The following is a 22,020-nucleotide window of genomic DNA, read 5'->3' on the forward strand; positions in this document are numbered from 1 at the left end:
CAGGGAGTAGAGGCAGAAGAGGGAAGGCCATTCCCGGGGAACAGGAAGAATAGGAGGCATTAAGGTTTAAACTGTGCTGATCTCATATCTTACTCCATAGAGGCCGTTTCCCATGCTTGTCTTATTCTCTCGTTTCCACTCCTCCAAAATTGTCCTGTCCTTATTTTTCCATAGCAGCCCTTCTGCACTCCCCTTCTACACTCCAGGATTTTTTTTTTTTTTTTTTAATTTGGCTACTTTGGGTCTTAGTTGCAGCCTGGGGGATCTTTGCTGCATCATATGGGATATCTCATGGATTCTCATGATCATAATCTCACGATCAGCTCATGGACTCTCTGGTTGTGGCACATGGGCTTCGTTGCTCCATAGCATGTGGGATCTTAGTTCCCTGACTAAGGATTGAACCCAAGTACCCTGCATTGCAAGGCAAATTCTTTTTTTTAACTATTTATTTATTTTTATCTTGGGCTGTGCTGTCTTTGTGGGTGTGCACGGGCTTTCTCTAGTTGAAAAGAGCAGAGGCTACTCTCGGTGGCCATGTGCGGGCTTCTCATGGTGGCTCCTCTGGTTGTGGAGCACAGGCTCCCGGCGGGCGGGCTTCAGTGGTTTCCGTCCACAGGCTCTACAGCACGTGGGCTCGGCAGCTGTGGTGCAGGGGCGCAGTTACCCCGCGGCAGGTGGGATCTTCCCAGACCAGAGGTTGAACCCGGTCTCCTGCACTGACAGGGGGTTTCTTTACCCACTGAGCCACCAGGGGTCCCTGCGCCCCAGGAGTACGTATGTGGCTAGCCTCTCCGAGTCACCACCTGCCTCACCTAGTTGCAGCACAACCTCATTCTCTTCTGGGTCTTCTGTGAGGGCTGTTACCACTCCTCCTGGATTTTCTGACGGAGTTCAAATCTCAAACACTCTGTTTCAGTGTTCTTATAAGCACCCCAGATTATGTATTCTGATATTTGGGAAAGCCATTAGAAAACCTTCACAAGGTTACTGTGGCTCCAAGGAATGGCTTAGAAGACAGGTCCACTGCAGGATGTTCTTCAGATCCAGGACAGGAACAGACAGAAAGGGCCCTGAGAACAGGAATTGTCCAGCTGGTTTAGTTGCTCCTCTTTCCATAATGATCCTGTCCCATCCCCACACTCTTGTCTATTATTAACAGATCCAGAAACCTGATCAGGGCAGCAGCAGCAGCAGCAGCAGGATTTTCTGGGAACCATGCCCAGGAAAGGCCTAGAAGCCCTAAATTGAAATGAAGGGGCAGCTGGCAGAGAGGAAGACCCAAACGGTGTACCCTGACACTGCTGCACAGGCAAGCCTAGGCTCTCCTCCTGACTCTCAGAGGAGACGCCTTAAACTTCTCTATTTCAGGCTGGGGTTTCAGAGACTTACTTCCCAGACCATCCAATCTAACTTCTCAAACTTCTGAAATAAAGTTCCCCTTTCTCACTGGTCAAAAAGGAATACTCAAAATATTAAGTTCCACCTAAAAAATAAACTGTGAGACCACTTGTTGATTTGGGTTTCCCAGGTGGCACTAGTGGTAAAGAACTCACCTGCCAATGCAGGAGACACAAGAGACTTGGGTTCGATCCCTGGGTTGGAAAGATCCCCTGGAGAGCATGGCAACCCATTCCGGTATTCTTGCCTGGAGAATCCTATGGACAGAGGAGCCTGGTGGGCTACAGTCCATGGGGTCATGAAGAGTTGGACACGACTGAAGTGACTAAGCACACCTATTAACTTAAAAGCCAGGATATATAACTTTGAAAGACAACAGAATATATAGACACTTCCATTCCAGAGAAAACACTCACAGAAACCTCCAAAATAACCCCCCTTTCCCCCAAAAAAATCAAGGTAGGGGAGGACAAGGAGGTATAAGAGAAACCAGAGATCAAGATGATAGAGATTAGAATTTAAAATGCAAAGGCTGGGGCTTTACTGGTGGCTCAGTGGTAAAGAATCTGCCTACCAATGCAAGAGACATGTGCATGCTCGCTGGTCCAGGAAGATCCCACAAGCCTCAGAGCAGTTAAGCCTGTGCACCACAAGAGGAGCCACAGTGAGAAGTTAGAGTATTGCAACTAGAGAGTAGGCTCCACTCACCACAACTAGAGAAAAGCCCGTGCGGCAGTAAAGGCCCAGCACAGCCAAAAATAAAATCTACAATGCAAAGGGTATAAAATACCACTGTGAAAGATAAAACTTTCAGAAAAGTTCACAAAGTAAAATACAACTGCATGCTATTTATAAATCATGTCTCAGAAAGGTGGGTCTAAAAGGTTGACAGTTAAAGGAGGGTATCTGGGTGTAGGACTCCAATCTCATTTTTCTTCAAGACTGTCTTGGCTGTTTTGGCACTACCAATTTCTATGAAATTAAAAAAATTAATTTTATTTATTCACTATTTTTGGCTGAGCTGGGTCTTCATTGTTTTGCTCGGGCTTTTCTCCAGTTCCATGCAAATTTTAGAATCAGCCTGTCAGTCTTCACAAAAATAAACCTGCTGGGATTTTACTTAGAATTGACTTTCACTGGCAGATTGACTTGAGAGAACAGGTATCCTTCTGATATTATTTTCCAGTCCATGGAGATGATATGTCTCTTCACCTATGTCAGTCTTTTTTTTTTGCAATTAAGATGCTTCAATTTTTTTTTTTTCAAAATGTACTCATGTTGTCAGATTGTAAAGTCATCCCTGAAATTTCATCAGGGTTAAAAATGTTTCTCTAATGGTATCTTATATACAATTTAAAGAAATAAAACTAAGTTATTGTGAAACATACATAGTGAGATTTCTAAATAGCTGAGAACATATGCAAGTTCCCACTTTGTTTCCAACAGATATAAGCTAACCTATACCAAGGAAGAAAAATATTAGGTGAATTGACGTATATGACTTGACCACATACCTGTCATTCTTTCTTTCCAGAATGTTTGCGAAGTAGAGTCTGCATATCTTTCGGCATATCTATTCTGAGCTATTCGACTTATTATGCTATAATAAACAATATATTTTTGAATTTCATTTTCTATTTATTGTATTTAGAAACACATAATTGACTTTTTTGAGGTGCATATTGACTTCGTATTCTATGACCTTGCTCAGTTCAGTTCAGTTCAGTCGCTCAGTCGTGTCCGACTCTCCGCGACCCTGTGAATCACAGCACGCCAGGCCTCCCTGTCCATCACCAACTCCCGGAGTTCACTCAAACTCATGTCCACAGAGTCGGTGATGCCATCCAGCCATCTCATTCTCTGTCGTCCCCTTCTCCTCCCGCCCCCAGCCTTTCCCAGCATCAGAGTCTTTTCCAGTGAGTCAACTCGTCGCATGAGGTGGCCAAAGTATTGCAGCTTCAGCTTTAGCATCAGTCCTTCCAATGAACAACCAGGATTGATCTCCTTTAGAATGGACTGGTTGGATCTCCTTGCAGTCCAAGGGACTCTCAAGAGTCTTCTCCAACACCACAGTTCAAAAGCATCAATTCTTCGGCGATCAGCTTTCTTCACAGTCCAACTCTCACATCCATACATGACCACGGGAAAAACCATAGCCTTGACTAGATGGACCTTTGTTGGCAAAGTAATGTCTCTGCTTTTTAATATACTTTCAAGGTTGGTCATAACTTTCCTTCCAAGGAGTAAGTGTCTTTTAATTTCATGGCTGCAATCAGCATCTGCAGTGATTTTGGAGCCCAAAAATAATAAAGTCTGACACTGTTTCCACTGTTTCCCCATCTGCTGCTGCTCTATCTCCCATGAAATGATGGGACCAGATGCCATGATCTTTGTTTTCTGAATGTTGAGCTTCAAGCCAACCTTTTCACTCTCCTCTTTCACTTTCATCAAGAGGCTTTTTAGTTCCTCTTCACTTTCTGCCATAAGGGTGGTGTCATCTGCATATCTGAGGTTTTTGATATTTCTCCCAGCAATCTTGATTCCAGCTTGTGCTTCTTCCAGCCCAGCGTTCCTCATGATGTACTCTGCATATAAGTTAAATAAGCAGGGTGACAATATACAGCCTTGACGTACTCCTTTTCCTATTTGGAACCAGTCTGTTTTTCCATGTACAGTTCTAACTGTTGCTTCCTGACCTGCATACAGGTTTCTCAAGAGGCAGGTCAGGTGGTCTGGGATTCCCATCTCTTTCTGAATGTTCCACAGTTTATTGTGATCCACACAGTCAAAGGCTTTGGCATAGTCAGTGAAGCAGAAATAGATGTTTTCCTGGAACTCTCTTGCTTTCTCCTTGATCCAGCAGATGTTGGCAATTTGATCTCTGGTGCCTCTGCCTTTTCTAAAACCTGCATGAACATCTGGGAGTTCACGGTTCACATATTGCTGAAGCCTGGCTTGGAGAATTTCGAGCATGACTTTACTAGCGTGTGAGATGAGTGCAATTGAGCAGTAGTTTGAGCATTCTTTGGCATTGCCTTTCTTTGGGATTGGAATGAAGACTGACCTTTTCCAATCCTGTGGCCACTGCTGAGTTTTCCAAATTTGCTGGCATATTGAGTGCAGCACTTTCACAGCATCATCTTTCAAGATTTGAAATAGCTCAACTGGAATTCCATCTCCTCCACTAGCTTTGTTCCTAGTGATGCTTTCTAAGGCCCACTTGACTTCACATTCCAAGATGTCTGGCTCTAGGTTAGTGATCACGTTATCGTGACTATCTTGGTCGTGAAGATCTTTTTTGTACAGTTCTTCTGTGTATTCTTGCCACCTCTTCTTAATATCTTCTGCTTCTGTTAGGTCCATACCATTTCTGTCCTTTATCGAGCCCATCTTTGCATGAAATGTTCCCTTGGAATCTCTAATTTTCTAGAAGAGATCTCTGGTCTTTACAATTTTGTTTTTTCCTCTATTTCTTTGCATTGATCACTGAGGAAGGCTTTCTTATCTCTCCTTGCTATTCTTTGGAACTCTGTATTCAGATGCTTGTATCTTTCCTTTTCTCCTTTGCTTTTCGCTTCTCTTCTTTTCACAGCTATTAGTAAGGCCTCCTCAGACAGCCATTTTGCTTTTTTGCATTTCTTTTCCATGGGGATGGTCTTGGTCCCTGTCTCTTAGAAGAAATGGAGTAGCCATCATGGTCAACAAAAGAGTCCGAAATGCAGTACTTGGATGCAATCTTAAAAACTACAGAATGATTTCTGTTCGTTTCCAAGGCAAACCATTCAATATTACAATAATCCAGGCTCATGCCCCAACCAGTAATGCTGAAGAAGCCGAAGTTGAACGGTTCTATGAAGACCTACAAGACCTTTTAGAACTAACACCCAAAAAAGATGTCCTTTTCATTATAGGGGACTGGAATGCAAAAGTAGGAAGTCAAGAAACACCTGGAGTAACAGGCAAATTTGGCCTTGGAGCACGGAATGAAGCAGGGCAAAGGCTAATAGAGTTTTGTCAAGAGAATGCACTGGTCATAGCAAATACCCTCTTCCAACAACACAAGAGAAGACTCTACACATGGACATCACCAGATGGTCAACACTGAAATCAGATTGATTATATTCTTTGCAGGCAAAGATGGAGAAGCTCTATACAGTTAGCAAAAACAAGACCAGGAGCTGACTGGCTCAGATCATGAACTCCTTATTGCCAAATTCAGACTTAAATTGAAGAAAGTAGGAAAACCACCAGACCATTCAGATATGACCTAAATCAAATCTCTTGAGTATACAGTGGAAGTGAGAAATAGATTTAAGGAACTAGATCTGATAGATAGAGTGCCTGATGAACTCTGGACGGAGGTTCGTGACACTGTACAGGAGACAGGGACCAAGACCATCCCCATGGAAAAGAAATGACCTTGCTAAATTCACTTAATTCTAAGAATCTGTAGACGCTTTTGGATTACTTACATACGCAATCATGTTGTCAGCATGTTTTTTGTTTTTTCCCTTTATTATCTTTTATTTTCTTGACATCGCACTGGCTGGGACCAGTTTAATGATATACAGAGTTGTGATAGTGGACATCCTGATCTTATTCTTCATCTCGTGGAGAATGATTTCAGTATTTTATAATTGAGTTTACTATAGGTTTTTAAAATTTTTTATCTATTTGGCTGCATCGGGTCTTAGTTGGTGGCACTTGGGACCTTTCCTTGGGGTGCACTCTCCAGGTGTGATGAGTGGGCCCAGTTGCTCTGAGCCATGTGGGATTAGTTCTCTGATCAGGGATCGAACCTGCATCCTTTGCATTCCAAGGTGGACTCTTAACCACCGGACCACCAGGGAAGTCCCAACCATAGAGTTTTTATTAAGATTTTGTGTTTTCATGAATATGAAACTTTTTCTTTTAAATCTTTAAATTATAAATGAATTTGTGAATTTTTAGGTCAAAATAATTATACAGATTTACACATAGGTATACCTACACACACACACATATAAAGGTTTTTATTAGATTAAGGATACCCCCTTCTATTTCTGCTTTTCAAAGTTTTTAAAACTCATCAATAGGTATTGAATTTTTTTTTCTGTAATATTTAGCTCTATCAGGTCTTAGTTGCAGCATGGGGGATCTTCAATCTTCACTGCGGCATGCAGGATCTTTAGTTGTGGCATGTGGGATCTTACTTTCTTTACCAGGGATCAAACCCTAGCCCCCTGCATTGGAGCATGGAGTCTTAGCCACTGGACCAACAGGGAAGTCCTGGTACTGAACTTTATAGTGTTCTTTCCTGTATAATGATTGTGATTTTTCTCGTTTTTTTGTTAATTGAATTCAAGCATCAAGTCAATCTTCTATTTTTGCAGTAAACCCAAATCAGATTTGACCCATTATCTTTTCTGTATGTTGCTAGATTTGACTTGACTGGAAATCTCACATTTACATTCATAGGAAAGGTTAACAGCTAGTTTTCCTTCCAATATCCTTGATAGTTTTTGGTGGCTGAGTTATACTGCTTCAAATTTTAAGACCTATCTTTTTGCTATAGTTTCTGGAAGTTCATGAGATTGGTGACTAAGATATAAATGATGTCCATTTCATTTCTAACATTGACTATTTTCCCAGATCAGTCTATAGCTTTATGTTTTACTGTTTTTGAGGGAATAACTTTTGGTTACATGTTTTTTATTTCACTTTTTTTTTTTTGCATTTCTTCTACTTGAATTTGCTATTCTTTCCGTTTCTTTTTATGTTTTATTTGGCTGGACCAGGTTCTAGCTGTGGCACTTGGGATCCCCAGCCACAGCATACAGGTTTTAGTTGTGGTATTTTAGCTGCAGCACATGATTCAGTTCCCTGACCAGGGATCAAACCTGGGCCCCCTGCCAAGTCCTAGTCACTAGACTATCAGGGACGTCCCTCTTTCCGTTTCTTGACATAAGATGTCTTCATAACTTCTTTTTTTCCCCTAATTTCCTTTGTACTTTTTTCTTGTGATGAGTGGGTTATTTAGAATTATATTGTTTTATAAGTTAGGGACTTCCCAGTTTTTTCCCCACTAGCTTAATCCCTCTGTGTTCAGAGAACACTATTATTTTAATTTGAGGGGAAATTTCCTTACTTACAGATTACTTGATAGTTGAGCTATGATCAATTTTGGTGAAAGCTTTTGGTGCAATTACAAATATGTGCATTGTTGGTTGAGTTACAGTATTTTATGTATGTCAGTTAAGCTAGGTTTGTGTTGTTCAACTTAACCTGTATCTGCTTTTGAAATACATTTTGAAGATATTTTGAAATATCTGCATTTTAAAAAATGAAATTCTGCAAAATTCAGGGAAGAAAAATGTGATTTTGTGCCATTGTTTCCTATTTCAAATGTTTTCCTTGGACTTTTGATTGAGTAACCTTGCACAGTCCTCCTCTTCCCCCTCTCACGTCCCCAGCCTTTGAGCAGCAGGAATAGTCAGCAAGGGAATCATACATACTATTAGTAAGGAAGGCATGCTCTGAAGGCTACCAGTACCTCTCCTCGTCCTGTTCCACCACTGAAACAAAGGCCCTCAAGTCTCACAAAAAAGAAGCTGGAAACAGGTTGGCTCTGTCTCACTGAGAGCCAGAAACAGGGATGGAAACAAGTCTGGAGACAGAAGTGTTGAACCCTGGAAGGAAATAGATATTAAAGTTGGTGATAAAATAATTCAAGTTTTATCTCTTCATTTATGGAAGTCTCTCCCACACCAGTACGAGGTTCTGGCCACTACAGCCAGGAGTGAAGTTCTGTTCAAGCAAGATTCTTTATCAGAGAAAAGGTGCCATCCCAGCCTCCCAAACAGCTTTTAAACATCAGTAAGACTCTCCCAAAGGACCTATCCACAAAGGAACCATCACTGCCCTCTTGGGAGGACAGTGTGTGTGTGTAGGTGCACAGAGGTAGAGGAAAGGTTGACGAGGATCATCTGACCAAAGTGACTAGATACCTCCATATTGACACAATCCAATCTCCACAATTTAAAGGAAAAGCTATTTTACAAAAACAGAAGCATTTTTATTTCAGTCCTGTTGAGGGAGTGAGAGGGACAGAACACACAAAATGAGGGGAGAGGGTCTCTTTATTCACACACGACATCAGGACCAACTACAAGGAACAATACCCATTTCCACCCCTCCCCCCGACTCCTACGTGGGGTCCAAGGCCCGCTGAGATTTGATGGTACAAGAATTAAGACACTATTGGCACAGTACAATGGCCAATGCACCGAAAGATGGAGAAGAGAATTTCTCAGGGAGCATGGCCCGGGGCCTCAGCTGCTTCCCCAAAGGAGAGGGAATGGGAAAACTTTGGCTCAGCAGGAAGGTGGTTGGCAAAAATCAGGGTTACCCTAGCTGGACTCTGCAGGACAGAAACTGTGGGCTTAAGGGAGTCAAGACGTTTATCCAGTCCATGCTGTTCTCTGCTTTCTCCAAGGCCTCTTCTCCTTAGGCTTGAGCTTAGTGAGAGCTGGCCTGGTTCTCTTCATTTTTGAAAGCTGGGGAGTAAGTGCTTATTCTACCCTTCCTACATCTAGGCTACTTCATTACTACTTTCTTGGCTCTAGAGAGACAGAAGCCAACTAATAAGGCCGGCTCCCTTTGTGAAAGTCGGCTTGAAAGAGCCCTTGGGTTGGCAAAACTGCCCCTGCAAAGGTTTTTCTGAGCCTGCCCCCTGTAACTCTCCTCAAATGTGTTCAGACTCACCTTCAACTGTGTAAGATGTGGACTGAAAATATTTGGTCTCTCTAGTTGGGTTATAAATTCCATTTCTGATTGGAGATGGGGATTAGAGAGACAGTAGGTAATGGCAGGTGGAAGGATGGGGGGAGGAAAGCAAGGCAATTTAATTTACATTGGATTGCATATTCAAACCTCTGGATTATGAATAGAGTCATTTAAAGATCCATAGAAGAAAGGGAGATTCTCTGACACATTACGAAAAAGTGAAAAATATTACAGAGATAATCTCATAATTCCCACAGACCATAAGGGAATGTGTCCAAAAGAAAAAAACAAAAAACCCAACAAGACTGAGTGTGCAAGCAGAGTCCAGTCCTCTATCTTAAATCTGAATAAAATTAACTCATTCAGTTAATACTGTTTCAAGTACAATCATGAAGACACTTGGAATTGTAGATTCACACCAAAGCAAAGAATAGGATCAAGGAGCCTATCATCGTAAGCCCAGATAACCTTCCTTTTAAAAGTCATCCAGAAAATGTCTCTGAGGACTTGAACTGAAGGTGACATTCATCATCTGCTCTCAATACAATATCCTTCCAGGACAGCCTGGTGAATTAAGACGCCTGTTTTAAGTTTAGGAAAGTGAAGAAGGGAAGAGCACTGAGATTTGGAAAAGCTAGCAGCGAAAGCCAGAAGCAAGGTTAAGGTCCTTGTGGCATCCAGAACTGGGGGTAGAAGAATGGAGAAGGGAAGGGAAATAGGTGGTGGGTTCCCGCTGTCCTTTGGCTTCATATCCTTCCCCTGCCTCCCATTTCCCCTAACAGCTCATGCAGCTATTGGCCTCCTAGAGGGGATGTAATGCCCAGACCAACTTTTTATTGAGCTTATGCAGCTAACAGACTTGTAAACAGTGCCAACTGACAAAGGTTTGCTGAATATTACAGCGTGTGTCCACTAAACACACCTCTCTCTAAGATTAAAAACAAAAAACCAAAGTAAACAAATACTGAGAGAGAGGATGAAGTGACACATCTTGAGTCTTCCAGGAAGGCAAAATAAGAAAACGCCACATGGCTTGGTCCCAGGCGTTCACCGTGCTGAGAGCGCTGCTGCTGCCACCAGTCTCCCCTCCCTGCCAGTGGCTGGTTAGAGGTGAGGGAGAAGGGTCATCGTGGGCCTGCTGCAAATACAGCATTTGCTGGTGTTGACACCCTCCTTGGCTGTGGTGGCAGACTGCTGTGTCAGGAGCCCGTTTCCTGTGAGTAGCAGAGGGAGCCCAGGTCCTCAAGGCAGTCTGAGATGGCAGCTCATACACCTCAGCAGGGGTACCATGCCCCTTTTCTCCAGTGCAGTTCAGCATTGAGGTTGTCTATTCCCAGTCGGCGATAAAACCTGAGCTGTTTTCCTTGCAGGTTCCCCCTCCCTCCCCCAACTTGGGGGAGCAGTGGGAGGGGATGGGAGAGGATCACTGAGGGGGCAGGGGAATCCCCCGGGGGTCAGTGACCTGACCCTCTTGCAGGTTCTTCACCAGTTGTGCAAGCCAGCGTTTGGTGGTGGTGTCATCTTTTAGCACCTGGGCGAAGGTCGTGTCCTTCAGCTGGTCAGGGAGGCACTGCCTGAGTGCTTCACGTGCCCTACATCAAAAACAAACAAACCAACCAGTGAGACCAAACAAATAAACCCACATTGGGGGACAGGGAAGAGCCCTTTTCTTAGATATAAATATACAGAATCCTGGGAATCTATGGGTCTGTCAAGTACTTTATTTATTTATTTTTGATCAAGTACTTTAAGAAGCCATTAAAATTCTCTAAAGCTTATATTAGACATAGGCTTAGAGACCTCCAGGATCTGTTGTCTGTAAACATTTTCAGAATGTTTCCCCTACCCTGAACTTTGTGACAAAGCAAATAGAATAAAATGATGCAACAATTTACTTCAATTCAAACTACTTTCTGCTTTATTACAGTTGTCGAAATACTCATGTTAAAAATATATGGGTGATAGTAAACGAAACATTCCAAAATCAGAAATTAACAGGGGATATGACCTGATTCATAGTAGGATAAATTAATGAACTTTTAACTCTAAACTGATAAAAAATTTGTGTCTTTCCAAAAACAGCTTCAGTTTTATGTTAAAACTTAAGAGATGAGCAGTAAAACTATCGTAAAGTTATTATCAGATGAACTTTCAAATATTTCATTTCCTTTAAAATATTACCAGTAAAAGTCAAATCTGAAAACTCATAAAGGTAAATTAACTATTTATAAGGCTGTTTTTTGGGGTTTTTTTAAGTTATGGCTTTTGTACTTAGCCTAGTTTCTTTGACAAGGAGAGTTTTAAATAAACATATTTTCAAACTTGGTGAAATCAGGAACCACTAAAGAACAGGAGAAAATGGTCAAAGAAATACTTGGGGCTTAAATAACCTCAGTGGCAGGAGTTCACATTAATCAAGTTATCCCCATTCCTAGGAACATAGAAATCATCCCATTATGTGGTTTAGCAGAATATGAGCAAGTGGCTTTCAGCATGAATTATGGATTTACAAAGCAAAAGGTCAAATTTTTCTAAAATGCACTGTATCTACAGTGTATGATTTCTGGCAGAAAGAAATAGGGAGGTAAAATAATTAGCTCAAGGACTTTAGAGGAATCAAGAGGAGAACTAGAAATACAATTCAAGAGCCCTCTGGGCTTGTTCCTTTCTTAAGAGATCTTTGAAAATATACTTTTCTTTCTGACCACCTAGAGTAGAACAGAAAGCTCAAACCACAGGAGTAATGGATCATGAGATTCACTGTCTGAACTCTTGGGAATTTTAGAGTAGGGTACAGAGTTTTGGTGGGGAGACAACACTCTGATGGATTTTTAAATTTAGCATTTCAGATTTTAAAAGAAATGAATCAAGGTCTGTCTCAGACGAGCTGAGTATAGTTTTATCCCTTCCCTGTCCTAAAAATATAGAAACAGTGACATGAAATGGGGCAGATGCTCATCAGAGTATTTCCCCAAAGTCCTATAAATTCTATAAACGTTTACCTGGGGTTATCTGAGAGTCGAAGGTAACATCTTACTACATGCTTCAGCAAACGGGCGGAAGGTTCTTTGGATAGCTGCAGGACCATCTTACCCTGTTTCCCCCAAAACAAGGTGGGGTAGGAAAAAGCATACAAAACACAAAATAATCCTAGTTGGTATCAGAGACCAGATATTGCAAGAACTTTTATACAAGGTTTCATGGTTGTTGTTTCCTGTTGGGAGACTGAAGGAACTCAGTGTCGACTGCAGAGAAACTAAGTTGTGTGATCAGAAGCCCTGGTAGTCCAGTGGTTAAGAATCCTCCTTGCAATGCAGGGGGACTCGGGTTCAATCCCTGGTTGGGGAACTAAGGTCCCACATTCCTGGGGCAACTAAGCTGACACAACTACTGAGCCTGTGCGCTCTAAAGCCCGGGTGTCACAACTAGAAAGACACCTACATGCTGCATCAGAAGATCCCCCATGCCACAACTAAGACCCAACACGGCCAAATAAATAAAAAAGGTAAAGAACTCACCAAGATCATGGCGACATGGGAGAAACGCTCATATGTCTGACATATATAAGCCAAACCAGTGTCATCTAAGAGGATCTTCTGGAGGATAAATGTGGCAACCTGGAGTAAAACAAATTTCAGGAGTCTAAAACATTGCTCAGACTTGCCTTCCAACTGTCTACTCCTCTCCTAGGGATAACCCTGAAGCAGAAAACTAAGAAAATACCCTTGCATTCTAGATAACTTAATTATGACAACTTATGCACAATACAAAAAAATTAATAAATATTACCATATTCAACATTATGGGCCAGAATTTTTCCTAAAGCTGTAACATGCCTTATCTTATTTCACAACAAACCTATGAGGTAGGTACCATTGTTATTTCACTTAAAAAGAGCAGGTAATCATCAGAGTCTTAAAAACAGGAGGTTTTCTTAGTTATTGAACACCTATGTGCCAGGTATAACTGTTAATCAATCAATAACTTGCCAGGTTAAGATCCCAAGCAACAAAGTGACTAAATCAGAGTTGAGATCCAAACCTAGTTAAACACAGGGCTGGGCCAAGATGATTTCAGAAATTCAGCCATGCCTCATCTCTTCCAAATGAGGTAGGTAGGTAAGATTTTTCCTATTCTTAAAAGACCTTTAAGAAAATAAGATTTTTAAGCCTCCCTACAAAAACTGTTCCAACAGTAATAAAGAATACACTCAATTTAAGCTCTATTTAAGCTCATTAACTCTTACACAGATGAGGTTAAAAAAGTTTTAATTCCAGTCAAATGATTCATAATGATTCCTTAGCTGCTCATCAGAATCAACTGTGGGAATTATTTCTTTTACTATTTTACTGGTGTATATCATTGCGGTTACCTAAATAATGGCCCCCGAACATATCCAGGTCATAATCACTAAACCCTGGGGATGCTACTTCATAAGGCAAAAGGTACTTTGCAGATGTGATTGTTAAGAATTTTGGGGGGATTAACCATCTTGGATGATCCAGGTGGGCCCTAAAGTCATTATCACAAGGGTTCTTATAAAAGGGAAGTGGAGGGAGATGTGACCATAGAGAAGGTGATGTGACAGATGCAGAGATTTGAACATGCTACACTGCTAGCTGTCAAGATGGAAGAAGGAGGAAAAGCCAAGATGTGCAATTCTAAAAGCTGAAAAAGGCAATCCACCTGCCAACGCAGGAGACACAGGTTTGATCCTTGATCTGGGAAGATCCCACATTTCTCAGAGCAACTGGGCCCGTGAACAACTACTGAGCCTGTGCTCTGGAGCCCAGGAGCCTCAACAATGGAAGCCTAAGCCCTAGAGTCCATGCTCTGCAACAAGAGAAACCACTGCAAGGAGAAGCCTGTACACTACAACTAAAGAGGAGCCCCCACTCGCCGCAATTAGAGAAAGCCTGTGTGTAGCAACAGAGACTCAGCACAGCCAAAAATAAACAAATAAGATCATATATATATATATATACATACATATAAAGAAAGCTGAAAAAAGCAAGGGAAGAGATTCACTCCTAGAGTCTCCAGAGGCAATGCCATCCTTACGGGCACCCTGACTTAAGCTGGTTAAACTGATTTATGGTTTCTGGCTTCTAGAACCATAAGAAAATATGGTTGTTTTAAGCCACTGAGCTTGTGGCAATCTTTTATAGCACCAATAATAAAATCAAACAAACATATACACAGTAAAATGTGTTAAGTGTACTAATCTTAAGTGTATTTTGATTTTTACCTATTCCACATCTGTGAATCACAGTCAGATTAAAATATAGAACATTAGGAAGTTGGGATTAACATATACACAATACTATAAGCTGACTCATTAGAAAAGACCCTGATGCTGGGAAAGATTGAAGGCAGGAGGAAAAGGGGACTACGACGAGATGGCTGGATGGCATCACAGACTCAATGGACATGAGTTTGAGCAAGCTCTGGGAGATGGTGAAGGTGCAGTCCACGGAGCTGCAGAGTCAGACACAACTGAGTGACTGAACAACAATGTAAACAGATAACCAACAAGGACCAATTGTATAGCATCGGGAACTATACTCAGTATCTTATAATAATCTACAGTGGAAGAGAACATATATCTATATATCCTATATATATATGAAAAAAGAATATATATCTATATATGAATCACTTTGCTGTACACCTGAAACTAACACAATATTGTATAAGTCAACTATAAACTATACTTCAATAAAAATAAAATAAAAATTTTAAATATAGAACATTTTCAGCACTTCAGAAGATTCCCTTGTGCCTTTTCCCAGTCATATCCCTCCCTGAGAGGAAGTCACTATTCTGATTTATCCTCACTGACTGGTTTTGACTACTCTGGAATTTCACAAACATGTCACATACATGGTCATACAGTATGAACTCATATGTGCCTGGCTTCTTTCATCTGATTTAATATCATCTATGCTGCATACATCAGCAGTTCATTCTTCTTAACTACTGTGTAGTTTATTTTGTAAATATACTATATTTTATCTTTCATGAGCAAAAGTGCCATAAACACTCCTATACATGTTCTGATGCCCTTAAGTGCTCATTTCTTGGGCATGTGTGTGGACCATGTGACTTGTGGAACCTTAGTTTCTCGACCAGGGATCGAATCTGGGCCCTTGGCAGTGAAAGCATGGAGTCATAACCACCAGGAACTCTGTAGAGCTCATTTTTCTTGGGTATATATGCAGGAGTGGGACTGCTGAGCCACAGGGTAGACATGTTTATAGTGGGTACCACCGAACAGCTTTCCAAAATAACATACTATACACTTACCCAGAGGGATTTTAAAAAAACACACAAATGTCCAAACTTTATCACTCTGGACAATGGTTCAGTAGGTCAGAGATGGAACCTGGACACTGATGTTTTTAAAACACTTGACAGGTGATCATGTCACACAGCCTTGATTGAGAACCTCTGTTTTACCTGATGCCTACTATGGCAAGGCCTGAGACTAAGGATTTGTACATGAAAAGTGAACACGACAAGGTCTTTGCTTGCATGGAGCAAAAGAAGACAGACATGCCAGGAACTGACGACAAACCATGTAATAAGGCAGGATAGGAGAAGCATTCTAGTTGAAGTGTAAAGGTCGATGGGAACTTCTAAACATCAAGGATGAATTAATTTTAGTAATGGGCAAGGAATGAAAACAGGGGAGGGATCGTTAGGATGGGGGCTCCTGGAAGAAATGTCACAAAAGAAGAATCTTTTTCTGTCCCAGCCATAAGAAGCCAACTTGAAAAACACATATTCACAGGCAACTATGAATTTAAAAACAACAGAACACAGTTGTATCCATTCCAATCCTGTCCCAGAAATCCATTAACTAAATAAAATTTAGGAAGAAATGAGAAACGAAAAGCATGAACACAGATCACATGTCACTTATCCTTCGTGTGTTTAGTAAAGTTGAAGACAGAGGTATAAATCCTCCCTAAAACACACACCCTAGACTGGCAGGCTGGGTGGAAAAGTATTCAGAGGCAAAACATTTGACTTAAAAACTGCCAACTTTAGCTCATAACATCTCTCTTTCCATCCATTATTTTTAAACAAACAGAAATCCTGGAGAGAAAGACTTTCACAGGGAAACTTTTATAGACACATAACCCAAGAAATGGTAGCAAGTAATACTTATCTGCATTTTCAAGGAAACTGAAGCAAATATGAAGTTTAAAAAACATTTTTAAAAAGTTAAAAGAAAATACAAAAATCAAAGAAGAGCTGAAACAACAGGAGAAGTGAGAAGCAGAGACTAGAGGGAAAAAATACAAAACTGAACTGCTACATGCATACATAAAATATTTATGGAAAGATTCTACAAGAAAGTAATAATACTGGTTACTACTGAGAAGAACTGAGAGGTAAGGTAGAAGACTTAGATTTATTTGCTTGTATGCCCATCTGTAGTAGCATATGGAGTTTTACTTTATTTGTATTGCATATTCACAACAAACAAATTTTAAATCATTACATCTGCTTATATCCAACTCAGCAATACTTACCTAATTAAAAATTAAAGTGACTAGTCAATGTGACCAGATATACTTTAGAAGGAGAGGTTCAGTTCAGTCAGTTCAGTTCAGTCACTCAGTCGTGTCTGACTCTTTGCGACCCCATGAATCACAGCACGCCAGGCCTCCCTGTCCATCACCAACTCCTGGAGTTCACTCAAACTCATGTCCATCGAGTCAGTGATGCCATCCAGCCATCTCATCCTCTGTTGTCCCTGTCTCCTCCCACCCCCAATCCTTCCTAGCATCAGACTCTTTTCCAGTGAATCAACTCGTTGCATGCAGTGGCCAAAGTATTGGGGTTTCAGCTTTAGCATCAGTTAGATATTGCCAAAAATAGCAACATAGAAAAGTAGCCTTGAGAAAAATCACATTATATGAAATCAAAGATAGAAAGTAATTAGAGGGTGAGAAGAGACACATGAAAAACAGACAATACAGCATAACCGATGTTGCTTAAGCAAGAGGCCAAAACAAAGGGGAAACTATAAAAATTAACAACAACAAAAAAGATAATGAGTAGGCTCTTTCAGAAAAAAATCTGACAAGGAAAATATTAGGCTGACTCAAGATTTCACTACAACATTCAGTACCAGACGACAACATGGCTATGATAATGGAGTTCTGAGAGGGAAAACAGGTAAAAATTCTATAACCAGTTACATTATTATCCATGGTTAAAGTACAAAGCAGGCAGAAGTATATATATATACATACTTGATTATGTATAAAAAATGTCTGGAAAAATATACCTGTGGAGTCAGAAGGGGGTTCAGATAAAAGGGAGAAATATGTTTAACTTGATAGTCTTCTGATGGTTCTAGGATCTTAAATCATCATTATATAACAATTTTTATTCAAAAAAGAAAAAAACATTCACGAAAGTTTCAAAAACCTGAAGGGAGGCAGAAAAAGATAACTCAACCATGAAGAAGTAGTCCAACAGTCAACACAACATCTATCTAATTAAGATAGAAACACGCACCGTTTTAGAAAGTTCACTTCCAGATTCCATAATTCGCAAACACAAAGGGATAATTTCTGTTGTCAACAGAAAGTTGATTACTTCCTGCTCATCTGTTTTCACCAGAGCCCCTAAAGAAAATATGGACAAACGAAATTACTTCAGAGTCAGGGTTTCCAACTAAAATTGTTCATCCATCTAGTTGTGCAACTTAAATAACATACAATACAAACTGTGGTATATATGGTCAGAGAATCAGATTCAAACCCTGGCTTAAACAACAACAACAAAAACACCAAGCAAGAAAAGCACAGGTTGACTGTTGACACTAAAAGAACAGGAACAAAGTTTGGTCCATCACATAGCTAGCATCAGTTTAGCTACTTAAATAATTGTTCTATCACTTTGGTAGACAATCACACAATAATATCACCATCTCTTCTCCATGTACTTTAGGTAAGAGAGAATTCTTGTTGTCTTTGTTGTTTTGGTTTCCTACTCATGTTGGACTCTGCGACCCCATGGACCATAGCCCACCAGGCTCCTCTGTCCATGTGATTTCCCAGGCAAGAATACTGGAGTGGGTTGTTATTCCCTGCTCCATGGGATCTTTCCAACCCAGGGATCAAACCCAGGTCTCCTGCATTGCAGGCAGATTCTTTGCGGTCTGAGCCACCAGGGAAGCCCTGGTGAGAGAAGTTCTACATCAGTATTAAAGCATACTCTCAGGTAGAAAGAAACAATGCTGTATAAATCCTACTCACAATAGGTATAAACAAACATGACTTCCTGGTTATTTAATTGCCCCTCTTTCCCCAAAAAGCAAAACACTGCAGGGCATACCTAAACAAGAAACACATACCTAGATTCTAATTCTGGTTCCACCAAAGTTTGATAAAGTTAGCTTCACTTTGCAAGCCTCTGCTATTTTAATAAAGTAAGAGCTAGACAAATAATTTTCAAAATTATCCCAATTCTACAACTCTGCTGGTTTCTAAACTGACACCATTGACCAGATGACAGACACAGTTCAGTGATATCCTCTCCATTCTGTATACAGGGAGGCAAATTCCCATTAAGCAAATGTTCCCTGAGTGGTTCAACGCTTCATTAGCTTTTATATCAAAGGCCTTAGTTAACTGGACCTGTGACAACTATAGTCAATTACTTCAGAAGAGAGTGGTATCATGTGCTTTAACCAGAACTGGCAATCTACAAATACTACATCTTTAAACAGCACAAATCATAATTAACTAAGATGGCCTACAACAGGTGTCAAATTATTGTATCTTAGACATTTTACATGTGGGTCTAAAATCCATCTTAATTTTGTATAGAGTACAAGATATGGGTCATGGTTCATTGCTTTACATATGAATATCCAATTGTTCTACCACCATTTATTGAAGACTATCCTTTCTTCACGAAATTCTTTTTGTGCCTTTGTCAAAAATCCAATTGACCTTATTTGTGTGGGTCTATTTCTATACTCTCCACTCTGCTCTGTAAGTCCATATTTTCTCCAATACCACAATATCTTGACTTTTGTAGTTTTCCAGTAGATCTGGAAATTAGGAGACTATATCTTCCAACTTTATATCCTTCTTTTTAAAAAATGGATATTCTAGTTCATTTGCCTTTTCAGAGACAATCTTAGGATTACCAAGGGCTTCCCTTGTGGCTCAGTTGGTAAAGAATCTGTCTGCAATGCGGGAGTTTGATCCCTGGGTTGGAAAAAGCCCCTGGAGAAGGGAAAGGCTACCCACTCCAGTAGTCAGCCTGGAGAATTCCATGGCTCACAGAGTCAGACACGACTGAGACTTTCACTAGGATCACCAATTTCTATTAAAAACTTCTACTGGAATTTTGTTAGAATTGCTCTAAAACTATACATCATTTGTGGGCAGAATGACATCATAATGTTGAATCACTGATATACCAATTGATAAACATAGTTTATCTCTACATTTATTTAGGTTTTCTTCAATTTATCATTGCTTTATAGTTTGTAACTACAGACTTTGCACATATTTTGTAAAATTTACACCCAAGTTTTTTAAATATTTTGGTAAAATTTCAATTTCTATTTAGCTCAAGCATACCAAAATATGACTAAGTTTTATGTACTGTAACTCTGTATCCTACAACCTTATTAAGTTCACACAGTACCAGTAGCATTTTTCTGTCAATTCTTCACCACATGTCTATGAATAGGGAATCTTATTTTTTCTTCTTTTAAAAAAATTTTAACTTAAGTATAGTGCTATACAATAATACTATATACCATATTGTCACGAGTTTCTGCATCTATGTTCACGAGGGATACTGGCCTATAATCTTTTTCTGTTTTTATTATCAGAGTATTGTTGGCTTCATCAAGAGTTGAGAAGCTCCCTCTGTACGTTCTGGAAAAGTCTTACATATTTTTTCTTTTTAAGTGCACTTTAGCAGACTGCATTTTTCAAACAATTTGTCATTTCACCTAGGTGGTCAAATTTATGGACAGAGAATTATTAGCAGTATTATCTTATTATCTTTTTGTCTGAGGAGTCTTACACAATGTACCCCCTTCCATTTAACACATTTGCAATTTGTGTCTTCTTTTTTTTCTCTCGTCTGTCTGGTTAGAGGTTTATTAATTTCATTGTTTTTTCCAACAAAAAATTGGGGATGGATGAAATGGGTGAAGGTGGTGAGAAGGTATAAACTTCCAGTAACAGGGTAAGTAAGATCCAGGGATATAATGTATTGCATGGTGACTACAGTAACAATACTGTAGTGTATGTCTGAAGGCTGCTAAGAGAAATCTTAAGTTAGATCTTAAAAAGTTCTTATCACAAGGGAAAAAAAAAGCGTTAACTACATGATGATGGATGTTAACTAAACTTACTGTAGTGGTCACTTTGCAATATATACATATACCAAATCATTATACTGTATACCAAACACTAATACAGTGTTTTTGTCATGTCTCAATAAAAAAACACCTGCTATTGGTTTCAATGATTTCATCTATTGATTTTCTGTTCCCATTTTTATTGATAGCTAGTCTTTATTATTTCCTTCCTTTTGTTTGCTCTGGTTAAATTTGCTCCTTTTTCTAATTTCTTAAAGAAAAGCTTAGCACACTGATTGAAGACATCTTTCTTTCTTTCTAGTATAAGCATTTAATGATACAAATTTTCCTCTAATCTCTGCTTAAATCTGGATAGTACAAATTTTGATATGTTGCATTTTTATTTTTACTCAGTTTCAGGTATTTTCTAATTTATGCTATATATCACTTCATTTATATTCAAACTGATCTGATAAGCCTTGAACTGTAGGAAAGAGTCTAGGCCCAAACATTCACTTTCTGCTTGTTCTTTCAAATGACTTGGGAGAAACTGAGTTTCTAAAAATATATGCAAGGGTAGACAACTACCTTAATACCATCCAACTATTTTTTTTTCACACCTCCCCACTATCAACCTTTATCCTAACATAAATGCATCATCCAACCATAGCAGTAGGATGATCTGAATTAGAATAATGAACATAAATGTTTCCTTTGGCTAGAATCATGCTGATGTTTCAAAGTCTATATGAGAAGTTTTTGTATCTTAAAAGCAGAAAAGAATATACTGGGAAAAACGTTTCTAATTAGAGGGCTTCTTAGGAGAAGATGTAAAAAACCATAACATTCATAACAGCTACTCCTTTAAAGTAAAAATAAAATGTTTCTGAGAAATACCAAACTTTTAAATTATACTTCCTGATTCGTGGTTTACAATCATAAGGATGAAACACAGGTTCAATATAAAAATAATTTAACAAAACAAAGTTTCTATAATTGATGTTTGTATTACTTGGTTATTACGTCAAGCAAAAACTATGAGAAAAAGACACTGAAAAAAGGAAGGGCAATTTAAGAAAGAAATTTTCTTGAACGTATTTACATTTCACAAATCTACAGATTTTACTATCTAGGAGTCTGAGATGTGAAATAGCTAATATATAATTTTCTTTAGTAAAAAATATTTTAGATACATGTCCAATAGTAAATGTATATGAAAACATTAACTTGAACATGCAAAAATTCAACAAGGTAAAATAGAAGGTAAATCCCTGGAATTACGGGAGAACAGCGTAGAAGTGAGCAAGATGAAAAATCAAAGAAAAATAACAAACTCAAATTCTTATTCCTGTAATAATATTCTTTGTTGATTAATGCTCTTTTAGTTTACTTTTCCTACAATTAATAAACATTTCTACCTACACACTGAATTTAATCCCAAATGTTGGTCCTCATAGCCTTACACTCAGAATGGTACTTGGTAAGAGCAACCATGTTCCTGATTT

General features: G+C 39.5%; 1 protein-coding gene across 1 annotated transcript in view; it reads right to left on the reverse strand.

Moving 5' to 3' along the window:
• Nucleotides 1–8,501: 8,501 nt before the first annotated feature.
• CNOT9 (CCR4-NOT transcription complex subunit 9) overlaps nt 8,502–22,020 on the reverse strand; it is a 28,266-nt gene continuing 14,747 nt past the window's right edge. Inside the window, exons 5-8 of the mRNA XM_055398004.2 lie at nt 17,701–17,810; nt 12,684–12,782; nt 12,168–12,259; nt 8,502–10,757 (exon numbers count right to left, since the gene is read on the reverse strand). Of these exons, the coding sequence (XP_055253979.1) occupies nt 10,589–10,757; nt 12,168–12,259; nt 12,684–12,782; nt 17,701–17,810 (470 nt within the window). The 3' untranslated portion in view covers nt 8,502–10,588. The remainder of the gene's footprint in view (nt 10,758–12,167; nt 12,260–12,683; nt 12,783–17,700; nt 17,811–22,020) is intronic.

The sequence above is a fragment of the Moschus berezovskii genome, chromosome 2 (assembly GCF_049115385.1).
Source record: "Moschus berezovskii isolate FMDL1 chromosome 2, NW_MosBer_1.0, whole genome shotgun sequence".
Lineage (NCBI taxonomy): Eukaryota > Metazoa > Chordata > Mammalia > Artiodactyla > Moschidae > Moschus > Moschus berezovskii.